Source organism: Columba livia, chromosome 2 (genome assembly GCF_036013475.1).
Source record: "Columba livia isolate bColLiv1 breed racing homer chromosome 2, bColLiv1.pat.W.v2, whole genome shotgun sequence".
Taxonomy (NCBI): domain Eukaryota; kingdom Metazoa; phylum Chordata; class Aves; order Columbiformes; family Columbidae; genus Columba; species Columba livia.
In genome coordinates this window covers 162,294,651-162,314,447 of record NC_088603.1, presented here as the reverse complement: position 1 = coordinate 162,314,447, position 19,797 = coordinate 162,294,651, and the positions used below count along the sequence as shown (strand labels likewise).

At 58.0% G+C, this 19,797-nt stretch overlaps 2 protein-coding genes across 2 annotated transcripts in view; both read right to left on the bottom strand.

Moving 5' to 3' along the window:
• CPSF1 (cleavage and polyadenylation specific factor 1) overlaps nucleotides 1-10,323 on the bottom strand; it is a 77,431-nt gene extending 67,108 nt beyond the window's left edge. Inside the window, 5 exon segments of the mRNA XM_065053527.1 lie at nucleotides 894-974; nucleotides 1,095-1,228; nucleotides 1,341-1,368; nucleotides 5,775-5,952; nucleotides 10,208-10,323. Coding sequence (XP_064909599.1) covers nucleotides 894-974; nucleotides 1,095-1,228; nucleotides 1,341-1,368; nucleotides 5,775-5,918 — 387 coding nt within the window. The 5' untranslated portion in view covers nucleotides 5,919-5,952; nucleotides 10,208-10,323.
• A 2,546-nt stretch (nucleotides 10,324-12,869) lies between these two features.
• The window catches only part of SLC39A4 (solute carrier family 39 member 4), a 29,781-nt gene continuing 22,853 nt past the window's right edge, over nucleotides 12,870-19,797 (bottom strand). Inside the window, exons 12-13 of the mRNA XM_065054684.1 lie at nucleotides 17,958-18,142; nucleotides 12,870-13,324 (exon numbers count right to left, since the gene is read on the bottom strand). Coding sequence (XP_064910756.1) covers nucleotides 13,196-13,324; nucleotides 17,958-18,142 — 314 coding nt within the window. The 3' untranslated portion in view covers nucleotides 12,870-13,195. The remainder of the gene's footprint in view (nucleotides 13,325-17,957; nucleotides 18,143-19,797) is intronic.

Here is a 19,797-nt window from a genome sequence, read left to right as displayed (position 1 = left end):
TCACTGGGTCCGGGGGGTTCTTGGGGCCATAGGGGGGGAGGTCACTAGGGCCTTGGGGGGGTCACGGGGTCTGGGGGGGTTCTTGGGGCCATGGGGGGGGGGAATCACTAGGGCCTTGGGGGGGTTCTCAGGGCCATGGGGGGGGTCACTAGGGCTTTGGGGGGGGTCACTGGGTCTGGGGGGTTCTTGGGGCCATAGGGGGAGTCACTAGGGCCTTGGGGGGGGTCACTGGGTCTGGGGGGTTCTCAGGGCCATGGGGGGGGGGTCACTAGGGCCTTGGGGGGGTTCTCAGGGCCATGGGGGGGTCACTAGGACCTTGGAGGGTTTCTTGGGTCCCTGGGGGGGATCACTGGGTCTGGAGGGGGTTCTTGGGGCCCTGGGGGGGGTCACTGGGGTCTTGAAGGGTTTCTTGGGTCCCTGGGGGGTCACTGGGTTGGGGGGTGGTTCTTGAGTCCCTGGGGGTTTCACTGGGTCCGGGGAGCTCTTGGGGCCCTGGGGGGGTTCTTGGGTCCCTGGGGGGGGGGTTACTGGGTCTCTGGGGGTTTCTTGGGGCCCTGGAGGTTCACTGGGTCTCTGGGGCTGTGGGGGGACTCTTGGGTCCCTGGTGGGGGGGTCACTGGGTCCTTGGGGGCGGTTCTTGGGCCCTGGGGGGGTCACTGGGTCTTGGGGAGGTTCTTGGGGCCCCTGGGGGGGTTTTGGGGGCTGTAGAACCTGGAACATTCGCACAGCGGCAGGTTCAGCTCAGAGGCATTCGCTCGGCGGATCCCCCCCCCCAGTGAACAATAAACCCCCCCCAACTCTTGGAGAGACCTAAACATGGTTCTGCAGAACCCAAAATGACCCCCCCGCAAGAAAACAACCCCAAATGTTCATGTTTTGAGCTCAAAACCCACCCGCAGCTCCGGCTCCTCGAAGTAGTGAAGGGAAAGAGTCTTCAGGTCGTGGGTGCCGGGGTCGTACTCCACCACGGAGAGCTGGGAAAAGCCATCATGAAACCCCCCCAAACCACCAAAAAAGCCCCCCCTGGGGTTCAGGGGGGACCTGCAGGGTTTGGGGGGGTCCCCTGCAGGTTTTTGGGGGGGTCCCCGCCGTACTTTGGCGTCCTTGAAGCTGAGGAGCAGCGCGTCACGCTTGGCCCCCGCCAGCTGGACACTGGCCATGGACATGACGTTGCCGAAGAAGGAGAAGGAGGCCATGAGCTCCAGCTTCTCTTTGTGCCCTTTACCCTCTGGGGGGGGGGGACAAAATAAAAGGGGGGGCACCCCTAAAATAAGCCTGAAGTAGGGGGTGTCTGTGTAATAAAGTTGGGGGGGGGAGCTGTTTGATTTCATGTCGCTCACCGGTGTTTCTGTCTCCTTTAGTGCCCGTCTGCGAGGGAAAAGAGAGGAATATATTACCCCCCCCCAAAAAAATAAGTGGGGTTTTGTGGGGGGGGGACACACTGGGGGGGGGCTTGGGGTTAGAGTTAGGGTTAGTGTTAGGCTTAGGTTAGGGTTAGGGTGAGGTTTAGGGTTAAACTTAGGTTAGGGTTAAGGTCAGAGTAATGATCAGGGTCAGGGTTGGTTTAGGGTGAGGTTTAGGGTTATGGTTAAACTTAGGTTAGGGTTAGGGTCAGGGTAATGGTCAGGGTTAGGTTAGGGTTAAACTTATGTTAGTGTTAGGGTCAGGGTAATGGTCAGGGTCAGGGTTAGGTTAGGGTTAGGTCAGGTTAGGTTTAGAGTTAGGCTTAGGTTAGGGTGACGTTTAGGGTTATGATTAAACTTATGTTAGGGTTAGGGTCAGGTTTAGGTTAGGGCTAGTGTTAGGCTTAGCTTTAGGGTTATGGTTAAACTTAGGTTAGGGTTAGGGTCAGGGTAATGGTCAGGGTTAGGTTAGGGTTAGGTCAGGTTAGGTTAGGTCAGGTTAGGTTTAGAGTTAGGCTTAGGTTAGGGTGAGGTTTAGGGTTATGGTTAAACTTAGGTTAGGGTCAGGGTAATGGTCAGGGTTAGGTTAGGGTTAAACTTAGGTTAGGGTTAGAGTCAGGGTAATGGTCAGGGTCAGGGTATAGGTTAGGGTTAGTGTTAGGCTAAGGTTTAGGGTTATGGTTAAACTTAGGTTAGGGTTAGGGTCAGGGTAATGGTCAGGGTCAGGGTTAGGTTAGGGTTAGGGTTAGTGTTAGGCTTAGGTTAGGGTTAGGGTGAGGTTTAGGGTTATGGTTAAACTTGGGTTAGGGTCAAGGTAATGGTCAGGGTCAGGGTTGGGTTAGGGTGAGGTTTAGGGTTATGGATAAACTTAGGTTAGGGTTAGGGTCAGGGTAATGATCAGGGTTAGGTTAGGGTTAGAGTTAGGGTTAGAGTTAGGCTTAGGTTAGTGTTAGGTTTAGGGTTATGGTTAAACTTAGGTTAGGGTCAGGGTTAGGTTAAGGTTAGGGTTAAACTTAGGTTAGGGTCAGGGTAATGGTCAGGTTCAGGGTTAGGTTAGGGTTAGGGTTTGTTTAGGGTTAGGGTTAGTGTTAGGGTGAGGTTTAGGGTTATGGTTAAACTTGGGTTAGGGTCAAGGTAATGGTCAGGGTCAGGGTTGGGTTAGGGTGAGGTTTAGAGTTATGGTTAAACTTAGGTTAGGGTTAGGGTCAGGGTAATTGTCAGGGTTAGGTTAGGGTTTGTTTAGGGTTAGAGTTAGGGTTAGTGTTAGGCTTAGGTTAGGGTTAGGGAGAGGTTTAGGGTTAGGGTCAGGGTAATTGTCAGGGTTAGGTTAGGGTTTGTTTAGGGTTAGAGTTAGGGTTAGTGTTAGGCTTAGGTTAGGGTTAGGGTGAGGTTTAGGGTTAGGGTTAGGGTGAGGTTTTAGGTTATGGTTAAACTTAGGTTAGGGTCAGGGTAACAGTCAGGATCAGGGTTAGGTTTGGTTAGGGTTAGGGTTAGGTTAGGCTTAGGCTTAGGTCACGGTTAGGGTGAGGTTTAGGATTATGGTTAAACTCAGGTTAGGTTCAGGGTAACGGTCAGGACCAGGCTTAGCTTAGGCTTACAGTTAGGGTTAGGGTTGGTTTAGGGTTAGAGTTAGGGTTAATGTTAGGCTCAGGTTAGGGTTAGGGTGAGGTTTAGGGTTATGGTTAAACTTAGGTTAGGGTTAGGGTCAGGGTAATGGTCAGGGTCAGGGTTAGGTTAGGGTCAGGGTTAGGATTAGGGTTTGTTTAGGGTTAGAGTTAGGGTTAGTGTTAGGCTTAGGTTAGGGTGAGGTCTAGGGTTAGGGTTAAACTTAGGTTAGGGTCAGGGTTAGGTTAGGGTTAAGATTAGGGTGAGGTTTAGGGTTATGGTTAAACTTAGATTAGGGTTAGGGTCAGGGTAGTGGTCAGGGTCAGGGTTAGGTTAGGGTCAGGGTTAGGATTAGGGTTTGTTTAGGGTTAGAGTTAGGGTTAGTGTTAGGCTTAGGTTAGGGTTAGGGTGAGGTCTAGGGTTAGGGTCAAACTTAGGTTAGGGTCAGGGTCAGGGTTAGGTCAGGGTTAAGATTAGGGTGAGGTTTAGGGTTATGGTTAAACTTAGATTAGGGTTAGGGTCAGGGTAGTGGTCAGGGTTAGGTTAGGGTCACAGTTAGGATTAGGGTTTGTTTAGGGTTAGAGTTAGGGTTAGTGTTAGGCTTAGGTTAGGGTTAGGGTGAGGTCTAGGGTTAGGGTTAAACTTAGGTTAGGGTCAGGGTTAGGTTAGGGTTAAGATTAGGGTTAGGGTGAGGTTTAGGGTTATGGTTAAACTTAACTTAGGGTTAGGGTCAGGGTAATGGTCAGGGTCAGGGTTAGGTTAGGGTCAGGGCTAGGATTAGGGTTTGTTTAGGGTTAGAGTTAGGGTTAGTGTTAGGCTTAGGTTAGGGTTAGGGTGAGGTCTAGGGTTAGGGTTAGGGTTAAACTTAGGTTAGGGTCAGGGTCAGGGTTAGGTTAGGGTTAGGATTAGGGTTAGGGTGAGGTTTAGGGTTATGGTTAAACTTAGGTTAGGGTTAGGGTCAAGGTTAGGTTAGGGTCAGGGTTAGGATTAGGGTTTGTTTAGGGTTAGAGTTAGGGTTAGTGTTAGGCTTAGTTTAGGGTTAGGGTGAGGTCTAGGGTTAGGGTTAAACTTAAGTTAGGGTCAGGGTTAGGTTAGGGTTAAGATTAGGGTTAGGGTGAGGTTTAGGGTTATGGTTAAACTTAGGTTAGGGTTAGGGTCAGGGTAATGGTCAGGGTCAGGGTTAGGTTAGGGTCAGGGTTAGGATTAGGGTTTGTTTAGGGTTAGAGTTAGGGTTAGTGTTAGGCTTAGGTTAGGGTTAGGGTGAGGTCTAGGGTTAGGGTTAAACTTAGGTTAGGGTCAGAGTCAGGGTTAGGTTAGGGTTAGGGTGAGGTTTAGGGTTATGGTTAAACTTAGGTTAGGGTCAGGGTCAGGGTTGGGTTAGGGTCAGAGTTAGGGTTAGAGTTAGGCTTAGGTTAGGGTGAGGTTTTAGGTTATGGTTAACTTAGGTTAGGGTCAGGGTAACGGTCAGGATTAGGGTTAGGGTAATGGTCAGAGTCAGGGTTAGGTTTGGTTAGGGTAATGGTCAGGGTCAGGGTTAGGTTAGGCTTAGACTTAGGCTTAGGTCACGGTTAGGGTGAGGTTTAGGATTGTGGTTAAACTCAGCTTAGGGTCAGGGTAACGGTCAGCACCAGTGTTACGTTAGGCTTACAGTTAGGGTTAGGGTTGCTTTAGGGTTAGGCTTAGTGTTAGGCCCTAGTGTTAGGCTAGGCCTAGCGTTAGGTTAGGATTAGGGTTTGTTTAGGGTTAGAGTTAGGGTTAGTGTTAGGCTCAGGTTAGGGTTAGGGTGAGGTTTAGGGTTATGGTTAAACTTAGGTTAGGGTTAGGGTCAAGGTTAGGTTAGGGTCAGGGTTAGGATTAGGGTTTGTTTAGGGTTAGAGTTAGGGTTAGTGTTAGGCTTAGGTTAGGGTTAGGGTGAGGTCTAGGGTTAGGGTTAAACTTAGGTTAGGGTCAGGGTCAGGGTTAGGTTAGGGTTAAGATTAGGGTTAGGGTGAGGTTTAGGGTTATGGTTAAACTTAGGTTAGGGTTAGGGTCAGGGTAATCGTCAGGGTTGGGTTAGGGTGAGAGTTAGGCTTAGAGTTAAGCTTAGGGTGAGGTTTTAGGTTATGGTTAAACTTAGGTTAGGGTCAGGGTAACGGTCAGCACCAGTGTTACGTTAGGCTTACAGTTAGGGTTAGGGTTGCTTTAGGGTTAGGCTTAGTGTTAGGCCCTAGTGTTAGGCTAGGCCTAGCGTTAGGTTAGGATTAGGGTTTGTTTAGGGTTAGAGTTAGGGTTAGTGTTAGGCTCAGGTTAGGGTTAGGGTGAGGTTTAGGGTTATGGTTAAACTTAGGTTAGGGTTAGGGTCAAGGTTAGGTTAGGGTCAGGGTTAGGATTAGGGTTTGTTTAGGGTTAGAGTTAGGGTTAGTGTTAGGCTTAGTTTAGGGTTAGGGTGAGGTCTAGGGTTAGGGTTAAACTTAGGTTAGGGTCAGGGTTAGGTTAGGGTTAAGATTAGGGTTAGGGTGAGGTTTAGGGTTATGGTTAAACTTAGGTTAGGGTTAGGGTCAGGGTAATCGTCAGGGTTGGGTTAGGGTTAGAGTTAGGCTTAGAGTTAAGCTTAGGGTGAGGTTTTAGGTTATGGTTAAACTTAGGTTAGGGTCAGGGTAACGGTCAAGACCAGGCTTAGGTTAGGCTTACGGTTAGGATTAGGGTTGCTTTAGGGTTAGGCTTAGTGTTAGGCCCTAGTGTTAGGCTAGGCCTAGCGTTAGGTTAGGATTTGGAGGGGGTTGTGACCTCGCAGTCGTGGTTGAGGCGATAAACGTAGAGCTGGGAGGTCCCGGCCACCACCAAATTGCGCTCGGCGTTGGAGAAGAAGTTGCAGAACATGGCAAATTCCAACCCCGTGGGGGGGTGGGCTTGTTTGTACACGGCGTACATGGCGCCCCCCCCAAATTTTTGGGGTGCCCCCCACCTTAAAAGTAAAGAGGAAATACTAAGAGGCAAAATCAGGGTCCTCTTGGGGTGCCGGGACCCCCCCGAATGGGGGGTCCCGGCACCCCAAGAGTTCCCTGATTTTGTAGAGGTTCTGCGCCCCCCCCCCCAAATTTCAGTGGAGTTTGAGGGCCCCAAACGCCTCAGCCCCCCCCCCAACATCTTCAAACCCCCACATAGATCCCAAGCCCCCCCAAAAGTTCATATCCCCCCCAAAACCCCACAGTCCCCCCCACAGCACCCCCCATAGATCCCACACCTCCCCCAAACTTCATATCCCCCCATAGATCCCACAGCCCCCCCAAAACCCCACAGCCCCCCATAGATCCCAAAGCCCCCCCAAACTTCATATCCCCCCATATATCCCACAGCCCCCCCAAAACCCCACAGCCCCCAAAATTTCATATACCCCCATAGACCCCACAGTCCCCCCTCCCAGACCCCACGGTCCCCCCTATAGATCCCATGGGTCCCCCCAAAGCCCCTCAGCCTCCCCAAAACCCCACAGCCCCCCCAAAAACCCACAGGCCCCCAAAACCCCACAGCTCCCCTCAAAACCCCACAACCCCCCCATAGATCCCTCACCCCCCCAAAAACCCCACAGCCCCCCCCAAAAACCCCACAGACCCCCCCCCCAACTTCATATCCCCCCCAAACCCCTAAGCCCCCCTAAATCCCCACATTTCCCCCAAAACCCCACAGCCCCCCCTGGAACCCACATTTCCCCCCCCCTCAAATCCCTCAGCCCCCATAGACCCCCAAATCCATCTGTTGCCCCCAAAACCCCTACATTGCCCCCCAAAACTCTTCAGCCCCCCATAGACCCCACAGCCCCCCAAAAACTCCAGTCCCCCCAGACGAAATATCCCCCCATAGATCCACAGCCCCCCAAAACCCCACAGCCCCCCCAAACTTCATATCCCCCCACAGATCCCACAGCCCCCCCAAAACCCCACAGCCCCCCAAAATTTCATATACCCCCAAAACCCCAGTCCCCCCCCAGACCCCACAGCCCCCCCAAACTTCATATCCCCCCATAGATCCCACAGCCCCCCCAAAACTCCACAGCCCCCCAAACTTCATATCCCCCCATAGATCCCACAGCCCCCCCAAAAACTCCAGTCCCCCCCAGACTTCATATCCCCCCATAGATCCCACAGCCCCCCCAAACCCCACAGCCCCCCCAAACTTCATATCCCCCCATAGATCCCACAGCCACCCCAAAACCCCACAGGCCCCCAAAATTTCATATACCCCCAAAACCCCACAGTCCCCCCCCAGACCCCACAGCTCCCCCAAACTTCATATCCCCCCATAGATCCCACAGCCCCCCCAGACAATATATCCCCCCATAGATCCCCCAGCCCCCCAAAATTTTATATACCCCCAAAACCCCACAGCCCCCCCAAACTTCATATCCCCCCATAGATCCCACAGCCACCCCAAAAACCCACAGCCCCCCAAAATTTCATATACCCCCAAAACACCAGTCCCCCCCCAGACCCCACAGCCCCCCCAAACTTCATATCCCCCATAGACCCCACAGCCCCCCAAACCCCACAGCCCCCCCAAACTTCATATCCCCCCCATAGACCCCACAGCCCCCCCAAAACCCACAGCCCCCCCAGACAATATATCCCCCCATAGATCCCCCAGCCCCCCAAAATTTCATATACCCCCCAAAACCCCACAGCCCCCCTCCACAGACCAAACAGCCTCCCCCAAACTTCATACCCCCCATAGACCCCACAGCCCCCCCAAAAACTCCAGTCCCCCCCAGACAATATATCCCCCCATAGACCCCACAGCCCCCCCAAAACCCCACAGCCCCCCAAACTTCATATCCCCCCATAGATCCCACAGCCACCCCAAAACCCCACAGCCCCCCAAAATTTCATATACCCCCCAAAACCTCACAGCCCCCCTCCATAGACCAAACAGCCCCCCCCAAACTTCATACCCCCCATAGATCCCACAGCCCCCCCAAAACTCCACAGCCCCCCCAAACTTCATATCCCCCCATAGACCCCACAGCCCCCCCAAAAACTCCAGTCACCCCCAGACAATATATCCCCCCATAGATCCCACAGCCCCCCCAAAACCCCACAGCCCCCCCAAACTTCATATCCCCCCATAGATCCCACAGCCACCCCAAAACCCCACAGCCCCCCAAAATTTCATATACCCCCCAAAACCCACAGCCCCCACAAACTTCATATCCCCCCATAGATCCCACAGCCACCCCAAAAACCCACAGCCCCCCAAAATTTCATATACCCCCAAAACCCCAGTCCCCCCCCAGACCCCACAGCCCCCCCAAACTTCATATCCCCCCATAGACCCCACAGCCCCCCCAAACCCCACAGCCCCCCCAAACTTCATATCCCCCCCATAGACCCCACAGCCCCCCCAAAAACCCACAGCCCCCCCAGACAATATATCCCCCCATAGATCCCACAGCCCCCCAAAATTTCATATACCCCCCAAAACTCCACAGCCCCCCCAAACTTCATATCCCCCCACAGATCCCACAGCCCCCCCAAAACCCCACAGCCCCCCCAAACTTCATATCCCGCCATAGATCCCACAGCCCCCCAGAAAAACCCCACAGCCCCCAAAATTTCATATACCCCCCAAAACCCCACAGTCCCCCCCAGACCCCACAGCCCCCCCAAACTTCATATCCCCCCATAGATCCCACAGCCACCCCAAAAACCCACAGCCCCCCAAAATTTCATATACCCCCAAAACACCAGTCCCCCCCCAGACCCCACAGCCCCCCCAAACTTCATATCCCCCCATAGACCCCACAGCCCCCCCAAACCCCACAGCCCCCCCAAACTTCATATCCCCCCCATAGACCCCACAGCCCCCCCAAAAACCCACAGCCCCCCCAGACAATATATCCCCCCATAGATCCCCCAGCCCCCCAAAATTTCATATACCCCCCAAAACCCCACAGCCCCCCTCCACAGACCAAACAGCCTCCCCCAAACTTCATACCCCCCATAGACCCCACAGCCCCCCCAAAAACTCCAGTCCCCCCCAGACGAAATATCCCCCCATAGATCCCACAGCCCCCCCAAAACCCCACAGTCCCCCAAATTTCATATACCCCCCAAAACCCCACAGTCCCCCACACAGTTTCCAGAGCCCTCCCCAAAACCCCACAGCCCCCCAAAATTTCATATACCCCCCAAAACCCCACAGTCCCCCCCACAGACCCCACAGTCCCCCCCATAGATTCCAGAGCCCTCCCCAAAACCCCACAGCCCCCCTATAGATCCCATGGGTCCCCCCAAATCCCCTCAGCCTCCCCAAAACCCCACAGCCCCCCCAAAACCCCACAGCCCCCCATAGATCCCACAGGCCCCCCCATAAACCCCACAGGCCCCCCAAAACCCCACAGGCCCCCATAGATCACACAGACCCCCCTAAGCCCCCCCAAATCCCCACAATTCCCCCCAAAACCCCACAGGCCCCCCCCGGAACCCACATTCCTCCCCCCCCCAAATCCCTCAGCCCCCCAAAAAACCCATAGACCCCCAAATCCATCTGTCGCCCCCAAAATCCCTCAGCCCCCCCCCAGACCCCACACCCCCCAAAACCCCGACATCGCCCCCCAAAACTCTTCGCCCCCCCCAGACCCCACATTCCCCCCACTGATACCACAGCCCCCCAAAACCTCTCAGCCCCCCCAAAACCTCTCAGCCCCCCCAAAGACCCCACAGCCCCCCCAAAGACCCCACAGCCCCCAAAAGCCCATAGACCCCCAAACCCTTCAGCCCCCCCAAATCCATTAGTCCCCCCAAAAACCCCACAGCCCCCCCCCAGAACCCACATCCCCTCACGTTCCTCAGCCCCCCCACACCCCCCATTTCCCCCCCAAGACCTTCAGCCCCCCCAAAACTTCATGTCCCCCCCAAACCCCTCAGCCCCCCAATCCCCACATTGCCCCCCAAGTCCCCCAGCCCCCCCAAGATCCCACATCCCCCCCAAAACCTCACAAACCCCCCAAAACCCACAGCCCCCCCCCACCCCCGGGCCCCTCCGGCCCACAGGCCCCTCAGCCCCACATCTCCCCCCCCACACTCCCCCCAACCCCCCGATCTCCCCCTCCATTGCACCCCCAGACCCCCCATCTCCCCCCCACCCCCCAATTTCCCCCAATTTCCCCCATTTTCTCCCATTTTTCCCCATTTTCCCCCATTTTTCGCCCCTCTCCCCCTCTTTACCGCCGTTAGTCCGCACGCGGTCCCGGAAGTCCCACCAGAGAGAGGCCGGAAGCGTGCGCTAGAGCGGCCCCACGCGGGCCGCTCTGGGCCTCCAACCAACGAGAACACAGTCCTCCAGTCCTCCCCGCCCGCACGCCTGGGTCCCTTTTGGGGCGGGGGGGATCCTGGGGTGTCCCCCCGAGTGGGGTCGACCCTATAGAGGCTGCCCTATGGCGGACATGCGCTCTATAAGGTCCAGACACCCCATAGCGTCCCCACACCCCCCCGGAAGGGCTGCACCCTATAGGGACCCCACACCCTATAGGACCTATAGCCTTATGGGGCTCCTATAGCTTTATAGGGTACTCATATCCCATGAAGCTTCTGAACCCTATAGGGCTCCTATAGCTCTCTATGGCTCCTATATCTCTATAGGGCTCCCGCACTCCATGGGCTCCTATAGCTCTCTATGGTTCTTATAGCTCTATAGGGTTTCTGCACCCCATGGGTCCTATAGCTCTCTATGGTTCCTAGGGCTCTATAGGGCTCCCGCACCCCATCAGGCTTCTGCAGCCCTGGGTGCTCCTATAGTTCTATAGGGCTGTTCCACTTTATGGGGCTCCTATAGATCTTTAGGGCCCTTATAACCCTATAGCGCTGCTTTACTCTTTATTCTCTGGGGGTCCTATAGCCCTATAGGACTCCTGCACCACATGGGGCCCCTATAGCTCTATAGGGTCTCCACACCCCATGAGGCTTCTCCACCCCTGGGTGCTCCTATAGTCCTATAGGGCTCGTTTAACCTCTGGGGCTCCTATAGTTCTATAGGGTTGCTGCACCCTCTGAGGCTCCTATAGCTGTATAGGTCTTTATCCTATGGGGCTCCAATAGGGCTCCTGCAACCTACGTGCCTCCTATAACCCTGTAGGGCTCCTTTACACTATGGGGCTCCTATAGCCCTATAGGGTCCTCATATTTCATGAGGATTCTGCACCCCATGGGCTCCTATAGCTTTACCAGGCTCCTTTGTTCTATAGAACTCCTATAACTCTATAGGGCTCCTTTAACACCTGTGGCTCCTATAGCTCTATAGGGTCCCCACACCCCATGAGGCTTTTGCACCCCTGGGTGCTTCTATAGCCCTATAGGGTTTCTTTACCTTATGGAACTTCTATATCTCTCTAGGGCTTCTATGGCTCTCTACGGCTCCTATGGCTCTATAGGGTGCTCACATCCCATGAGGCTCCTGCACCCCGTGGGCTCCTATAGCTCAACATGGCTCCTATACCTCTATCACGCTCCTTTATTCTATGGGGCTCCTATAGCTCTATAGGGTCCTCACACCTCATGGGCTCCTATAGCTATATACAGCTGCTATAGCTCTACCGGGATCCTTCATCCTACAGGGCTTCTGTAGCTCTATAGGGTCCTCACACCCCACAGGCTCCTATAGCTTTATATGGCTCCTATAGCTGTATCAGGCTCCTTTATCCTATGGGGCTCCTGTAGCTCTACAGGGTCCTCACACCCCGCTGGTTCCTATAGCTCTATATAGCTTCTACAGCCTCTTTATCCTATGGAGCTCTTATAGCTCTGTAGGGTCCTCACACCCCATGGGCTCCTATAGCTTTATATGGCTCCTATAGCTCTATCAGGCTTCTTTATCCTATGGGGTTCCTGTAACCCTACAGGGTCCTCACACCCCGTAGGCTCCTATAGCTCTATATGGCTTCTATAGCTCTATCAGGCCTCTCTGTCCTATGGAACTCTTATAGCTCTGTAGGGTCCTCACACTCCATGGGCTCCTATAGCTTTATATAGTTCCAATAGCTCTATCAGGCTTCGTTATCCTATGGGGCTCCTATAGCTCTATAGGGTTCTTACACCCCACAGGCTCCTACGGCTGTATCAGGCCTCTTTATTCTATGGAGCTCCTATAGCTCTATAGAGTTCTCACACCCCACGGGGTCCTATAGCTCTATTCGGCTTCTATAGCCTCTTTATCCTATGGAGCTCTTATAGCTCTGTAGGATCCTCACACTCCATGGGCCCCTATAGCTTTCTATGGCTCCTATAGCTCTATCAGGCTTCCTTATCCTATGGGGCTCCTATAGCTTTGTAGGATCCTCACACCCCATGGGCTCCTATAGCTCTATATGGCTTCTATAGCTCTATCAGGCCTCTTTATCCTATGGAGCTCTTATAGCTCTATAGGATCCTCACACGCCACGGGCTCCTATAGCTTTATATGTCTCCTATAGCTGTATCAAGCTTCTTTATTCTATGGGCCTCCTATAGCTCTATATGGTTCTTACACCCCACAGGCTCCTACGGCTGTATCAGGCTTCTTTATTCTATGGAGCTCCTATAGCTTTATAGAGTTCTCATAGCCTGCAGGGTCCTATAGCTCTATATAGCTTCTATAGCCTCTTTATCCTATGGAGCTCTTATAGCTCCTATAGGTCTATAGGGTCCTCACACCCCATGGGCTCCTACGGCTCTATATGGCTCCCATAGCTCTATATGACTTCTATTGCTCTATATGGCTCCTATTGCTCTATATGGCTCCCATAGCTCCATATGGCTCCTATTGCTCTATATGGCTCCCATAGCTCCATATGGCTCCTATTGCTCTATATGGCTCCATATGGCTCCTATAACTCTATAGATCCCAGACACCAGCACCAATTCAACACTTTTATTCCGGCCGCTCCCGCCTCCCCCCACCCCCCCCGCGCAGAACCGAGGGGCGGGGCCTGCACTCGGGGCGTGGTGGGCGTGTCCGTGAGTGATGGGCGTGGCCGCGAATGAGGGGCGTGGCCGCGGCGAGGGGGCGTGGCCGCGAGTGATGAGCGCATCCGCGGCGGGGGGCGTGTCCGTGTCCGATGGGCGTGTCCGTGTACGATGGGCGTGTCCGTCTCTGATGGGCGTGTCCGTCTGTGATGGGCGTGTCCGCGCCGGGTGGGCGTGTCCATGGCGGGGGGCGTGGCCAGGGGCGTGGCCAGGCGCTCAGAGTCGGATGTTGTCCTCGTACAGCGCCAGCAGCAGCAGCAGCGCCCACCCGACCAGCAGCCCCGCGCTCTGCAGCGCCAGCACCGCCCAGGGGCGGGGCGAGCGGGACGAGAGCATGGCCGGCACCTGGACAGACACACGGACATAGGGACAGCATGGGACAGCACGGCCGGCACCTGGACAGACACATGGACACGCACACGGCATGGGACAGCACGGCCGGCACCTGGACAGACACACGGACACACACACACACGGCGTGGGACGGCACGGCCGGCAGCTGGACAGACACACGGACACACACACGGTGTAGCCGGCACCTGGACAGACACACGGACACACACACACGGCATGGGACAGCACGGCCAGCACCTGGACAGACAGATGGACATAGGGACAGCATGGCACAGCATGGCCGGCACCTGGACAGACACACGGACACACACACAGCATGGGGCAGCACGGCCGGCACCTGGACAGACACACGGACACGGCGTGGGACAGCACGGCTGGCACCTGGACAGACACACGGACATAGGGACAGCATGGGACAGCACGGCCAGCACCTGGACAGACACACGGACACAGGGACAGCATGGGACAGCACGGCCGGCACCTGGACAGACACACGGACATAGGGACAGCATGGGACAGCACGGCCGGCACCTGGACAGACACACGGACACACACACAGCATGGGACGGCACGGCCGGCACCTGGACAGACACACGGACACACACACGGCATGGGACAGCACGGCCGGCACCTGGACAGACACACGGACATAGGGACAGCATGGGACAGCACGGCCGGCACCTGGACAGACACACGGACACATACACAGCATGGGACGGCACGGCCGGCACCTGGACAGACACACGGACACACACACGGACACAGAGACACCATGGCCAGCACCTGGACAGACACACAGACACACTCAAGGCATGGGACAGCACGGCCAGCACCTGGACAGACACACGGACACACACACGGACACAGGGACAGCACGGCCGGCACCTGGACAGACACATGGACACACACACACGGCATGGGATGGCATGGCCGGCACCTGGACAGACACACGGACACACACACAGCATGGGACAGCACGGCCGGCACCTGGACAGACACACGGACAAACACACACGGACACAGGGACAGCACGGCCGGCACCTGGACAGACACACGGACACACACAGAGCATGGGACAGCACGGCCGGCACCTGGACAGACACACGGACATAGGGACAGCATGGGGCAGCACGGCCGGCACCTGGACAGACACACGGACACACACACGGACACAGGGACAGCACGGCCGGCACCTGGACAGACACATGGACACACACATGGCATGGGATGGCATGGCCGGCACCTGGACAGACACACGGACACGCACACGGCGTGGGACAGCACGGCCGGCAACTGGACAGACACATGGACACACACAGAGCATGGGACAGCACGGCCGGCACCTGGACAGACACACGGACACACACACACGGCGTGGGACAGCACGGCCGGCACCTGGACAGACACACGGACACACACAGAGCATGGGACAGCACGGCCGGCACCTGGACAGACACATGGACATAGGGACAGCATGGGACAGCACGGCCGGCACCTGGACAGACACACGGACATAGGGACAGCATGGGACAGCACGGCCGGCACCTGGACAGACACACGGACACACACACAGCATGGGACGGCACGGCCGGCACCTGGACAGACACACGGACATAGGGACAGCATGGGACAGCACGGCCGGCACCTGGACAGACACACGGACACACACACAGCATGGGACGGCACGGCCGGCACCTGGACAGACACACGGACATAGGGACAGCATGGGACAGCACGGCCGGCACCTGGACAGACACACGGACACACACAGAGCATGGGACAGCACGGCCGGCACCTGGACAGACACACGGACATAGGGACAGCACGGCCAGCACCTGGACAGACACACGGACACAGGGACAGCATGGGACAGCACGGCCGGCACCTGGACAGACACACGGACACACACACGGTGTAGCCGGCACCTGGACAGACACACGGACACACACACACGGCATGGGACAGCACGGCCGGCACCTGGACAGACAGATGGACATAGGGACAGCATGGCACAGCATGGCCGGCACCTGGACAGACACACGGACACACACACGGCATGGGACAGCACGGCCGGCACCTGGACAGACACATGGACACACACACAGCATGGGACAGCATGGCCAGCACCTGGACAGACACATGGACACACACACAGCATGGGGCAGCACGGCCGGCACCTGGACAGACACACGGACACACACACGGACACAGGGACAGCATGGCTGGGACCTCGGGGAGGACACGGGACAGGGGACACGGGACACCACAGATGGGACAGGGGACATCACAGACGGGACAGGGGACACCACAGATGGGACACAGGACATCACAGACAGGACAGGGGACGTCACAGACAGGACAGGGGACAGGGGACACCACAGACGGGATAGGGGACATCACAGGCGGGACAGGGGACACCACAGATGGGACAGGGGACGTCACAGACGGGACAGGGGACATCACAGACAGGACAGGGGACAGGGGACACCACAGATGGGACAGGGGATGTCACAGACAGGACAGGGGACACCACAGACAGGACAGGGGACAGGGGACACCACAGATGGGACAGGGGACATCACAGACAGGACAGGGGACAGGGGACACCACAGACGGGACAGGGGACATCACAGACAGGACAGGGGACAGGGGACACCACAGATGGGACAGGGGACATCACAGACAGGACAGGGGACACCACAGACAGGACAGGGGACAGGGGACACCACAGATGGGACAGGGGACATCACAGACAGGACAGGGGACACCACAGACAGGACAGGGGACAGGGGACACCACAGATGGGACAGGGGACACCACAGACAGGACAGGGGACAGGGGACACCACAGATGGGACAGGGGACGTCACAGACAGGACAGGGGACAGGGGCCACCACAGATGGGACAGGGGACGTCACAGACAGGACAGGGGACATCACAGGCAGGACAGGGGACACCACAGACAGGACAGGGGACACCACAGATGGGACAGGGGACATCACAGGCAGGACAGGGGACATCACAGACGGGACAGGGGACACCACAGATGGGACAGGGGACATCACAGGCAGGACAGGGGACAGGGGACATCACACACGGGACAGGGGACACCACAGACAGGACAGGGGACAGGGGACACCACAGACGGGACAGGGGACATCACAGACAGGACAGGGGACACCACAGACAGGACAGGGGACAGGGGACACCACAGACGGGACGAGGCACACACGTGGTACAGCTGTTCCAGCCCGTGTCCCCGCAGTGTCCCTGGTGTCCCAGCCCGTGTCCCAATGCTGTCCCTGTGCCCCAGCCCCGTGTCCCCGCGGTGTCCCCGGTGTCCCTGTGCTGTCCTGGTGTCCCTGATGTTCCCGCAGTGTCCCCGCACTGTCCCGGTGCCCCAGCCCGTGTCCCTGCAGTGTCCCAGTGTCCCTGGTGTCCCCGCAGTGTCCCGGTGCCCCAGCCCGTGTCCCTGCAGTGTCCCTTGTGTCCCTGCAGTGTCCCAGTGTCCCTGGTGTCCCCGCACTGTCCCGGTGCCCCAGCCCATGTCCCTGCAGTGTCCCTGTGTCCCCGCACTGTCCCGGTGTCCCTGCCAGTGTCCCCGTGGTGTCCAGGTGTCCCTGGTGTCCCCGCAGTGTCCTTAGTGTCCCTGTGGTGCCTCGGTGTCCCAGCCCACATCCCTGCAGTGTCCCAGTGTCCCTGCAGTGTCCTGGTGTCCCTGGTGTCCCTGCAGTGTCCCGGTGTCCCCACAGTGTCCCAGTGTCCCTGCCCGTATCCCCGCGGTGTCCCAGTGTCCCCGCGGTGTCCCCGGTGTCCCCATGTCCCAGCCTGTGTCCCCACAGTGTCACGGTGACCCCGCAGTGTTCCAGTGTCCCTGCAGTGTCCCAGTGTCCCAGCCCATGTCCCCACAGTGTCCCGGTGTCTCCACAGTGTCCTGGTGTCCCCACAGTGTCCTTGGTGTCCCCATGTCCCAGCCCCTGTCCCCGCAGTGTTCCGGTGTCCCTGGTGTCCCCATGGTGTCCCCGCAGTGTCTCTGGTGTCCCCATGTCCCAGCCCGTGTCCCTGCAGTGCCCCGGTGTCCCTACGGTGTCCCAGTGTCCCTGCGGTGTCCCAGTGTCCCTGGTGTCCCCATGTCCCAGCCCGTGTCTCCGCAGTGTCCCGGTGCCCCAGACCGTGTCCCCATGGTGTCCCCGCAGTGTCCCTAGTGTCCCCGCGGTGTCCCTGATGTCCCCATGTCCCCGCGGTGTCCCCAGACCGTGTCCCCGCGGTGTCCCCGCAGTGTCCGTGGTGTCCCCATGTCCCCGCGGTGTCCCCAGACCGTGTCCCCGCGGTGTCCCCGCAGTGTCCGTGGTGTCCCCATGTCCCCGCGGTGTCCCCAGACCGTGTCCCCGCGGTGTCCCCGCAGTGTCCGTGGTGTCCCCATGTCCCCGCGGTGTCCCCAGACCGTGTCCCCGCGGTGTCCCCGCAGTGTCCGTGGTGTCCCCATGTCCCCGCGGTGTCCCCAGACCGTGTCCCCGCGGTGTCCCCGCAGTGTCCGTGGTGTCCCCACGTCCCCGTGGTGTCCCCAGACCGTGTCCCCGCGGTGTCCCCGCAGTGTCCCCGGTGTCCCCGTGGCGTCACTCACCATGTCCCCCAGCGCCAGGTGCAGCAGCAGCCCGGTGGCCACAGCCCCGATCCACGGGCCGGCGGCGCCGCTGCCCAGGGCCAGCCCGGCAAACAGCCCCGGCAGCACCGGCACCGAGCCGGCCAGCGCCAGCGCCAGCGCCCGCCGCGTCCCCAGCCCCAGCTGCAGCAGCACCGACACCAGCCCTGGGGACACGGGACATGGAACACCCCAAAACCCCTGCACCCCAAAACACTGCAGCCCCATCACCCTGCATCCCATAACCCTGCACCCCAAAACCCTGCACCCCCAGCCCCAGCTGCAGCAGCACCGACACCAGCCCTGGGGACACGGGACATGGAACACCCCAAAACCCTGCACCCCAAAACCCTGCACCCCATAACCCTGCACACCAAAACCCTGCACCCCAAAACCCTGCACCCCCAGCCCCAGCTGCAGCAGCACCGACACCAGCCCTGGGGACACGGGACATGGGACCTGCACCCCAAAACCCAGCACCCCCAAACCCCTGCACCCCATCACCCTGCACCCCAAAACCCTGCACCCCAAAAACCTGCACCCCATAACCCTGCACCCCCAGCCCCAGCTGCAGCAGCACCGACACCAGCCCTGGGGACACGGTACATGGAACCTGCACCCCAAAACACTGCACCCATTAACACTGCACCCCCAGCCCCAGCTGCAGCAGCACCGACACCAGCCCTGGGGACACGGGACATGGAACCTGCACCCCAAAACACTGCACCCATTAACACTGCACCCCCAGCCCCAGCTGCAGCAGCACCGACACCAGCCCTGGGGACACGGGACATGGGACCTGCACCCCAAAACCCCTGCACCCCAAAACCCTGCACCCCATAACCCTGCCCCCAAAACCCTGCACCCCAAAACCCTGCACCCCATAACCCTGCACCCCCAGCCCCAGCTGCAGCAGCACCGACACCAGCCCTGGGGACACGGGACATGAGACCTGCACCCCAAAACCCCTGCACCCCATAACCCTGCAACCCATAACCCTGCACCCCAAAACCCTGCACCCCAAACCCCTGCACCCCATAACCCTGCACCCCCAGCCCCAGCTGCAGCAGCACCGACACCAGCCCTGGGGACACGGGACATGGCACCTGCACCCCAAAACCCCTGCACCCCAAAACCCTGCACCCCATAACCCTGCACCCCATAACCCTGCACCCCCAGCCCCAGCTGCAGCAGCATCGACACCAGCCCTGGGGACACGGGACATGGGACCTGCACCCCAAAACCCTGCACCCCCATAACCCTGCACCCCATAACCCTGCACCCCATAACCCTGCACCCCAAAACCCCTGCACCCCATAACCCTGCACCCCAAAACCCTGCACCCCATAACCCTGCACCCCCAGCCCCAGCTGCAGCAGCACCAACACCAGCCCTGAGGACACACGTGAGCACCCCTGCACCCCAAAACATACCCCTGCACCCCACAAGCCCCATGAACCCAATAGCCCCCCCCACACCACACAAGCCACCCACACCCCACAACCCCCCCGCACCCCACAACCCCCTATAACCCCCCTGCACCCCATAGCCCCCCCGCACCCCACAACCCCCCCGCACCGCACAACCCCCTCTGCACCCCCACAACCCCCCTGTAGCCCATAGCCCCCCATAACCCCCCTGCACCCCAGAAAGCCACAACCCCACTGCACCCCATAAACCCCCTGCACCCCATTAACCCACAACCCCCCTGCACCCCATAACCCCCTGCACCCCCACACTTCCATGCACCCCATAGCCCCCTATAACCCCCCTGCACCCCATAACCCCCTGTACCCCCACACTTACATGCATCCCATAGCCC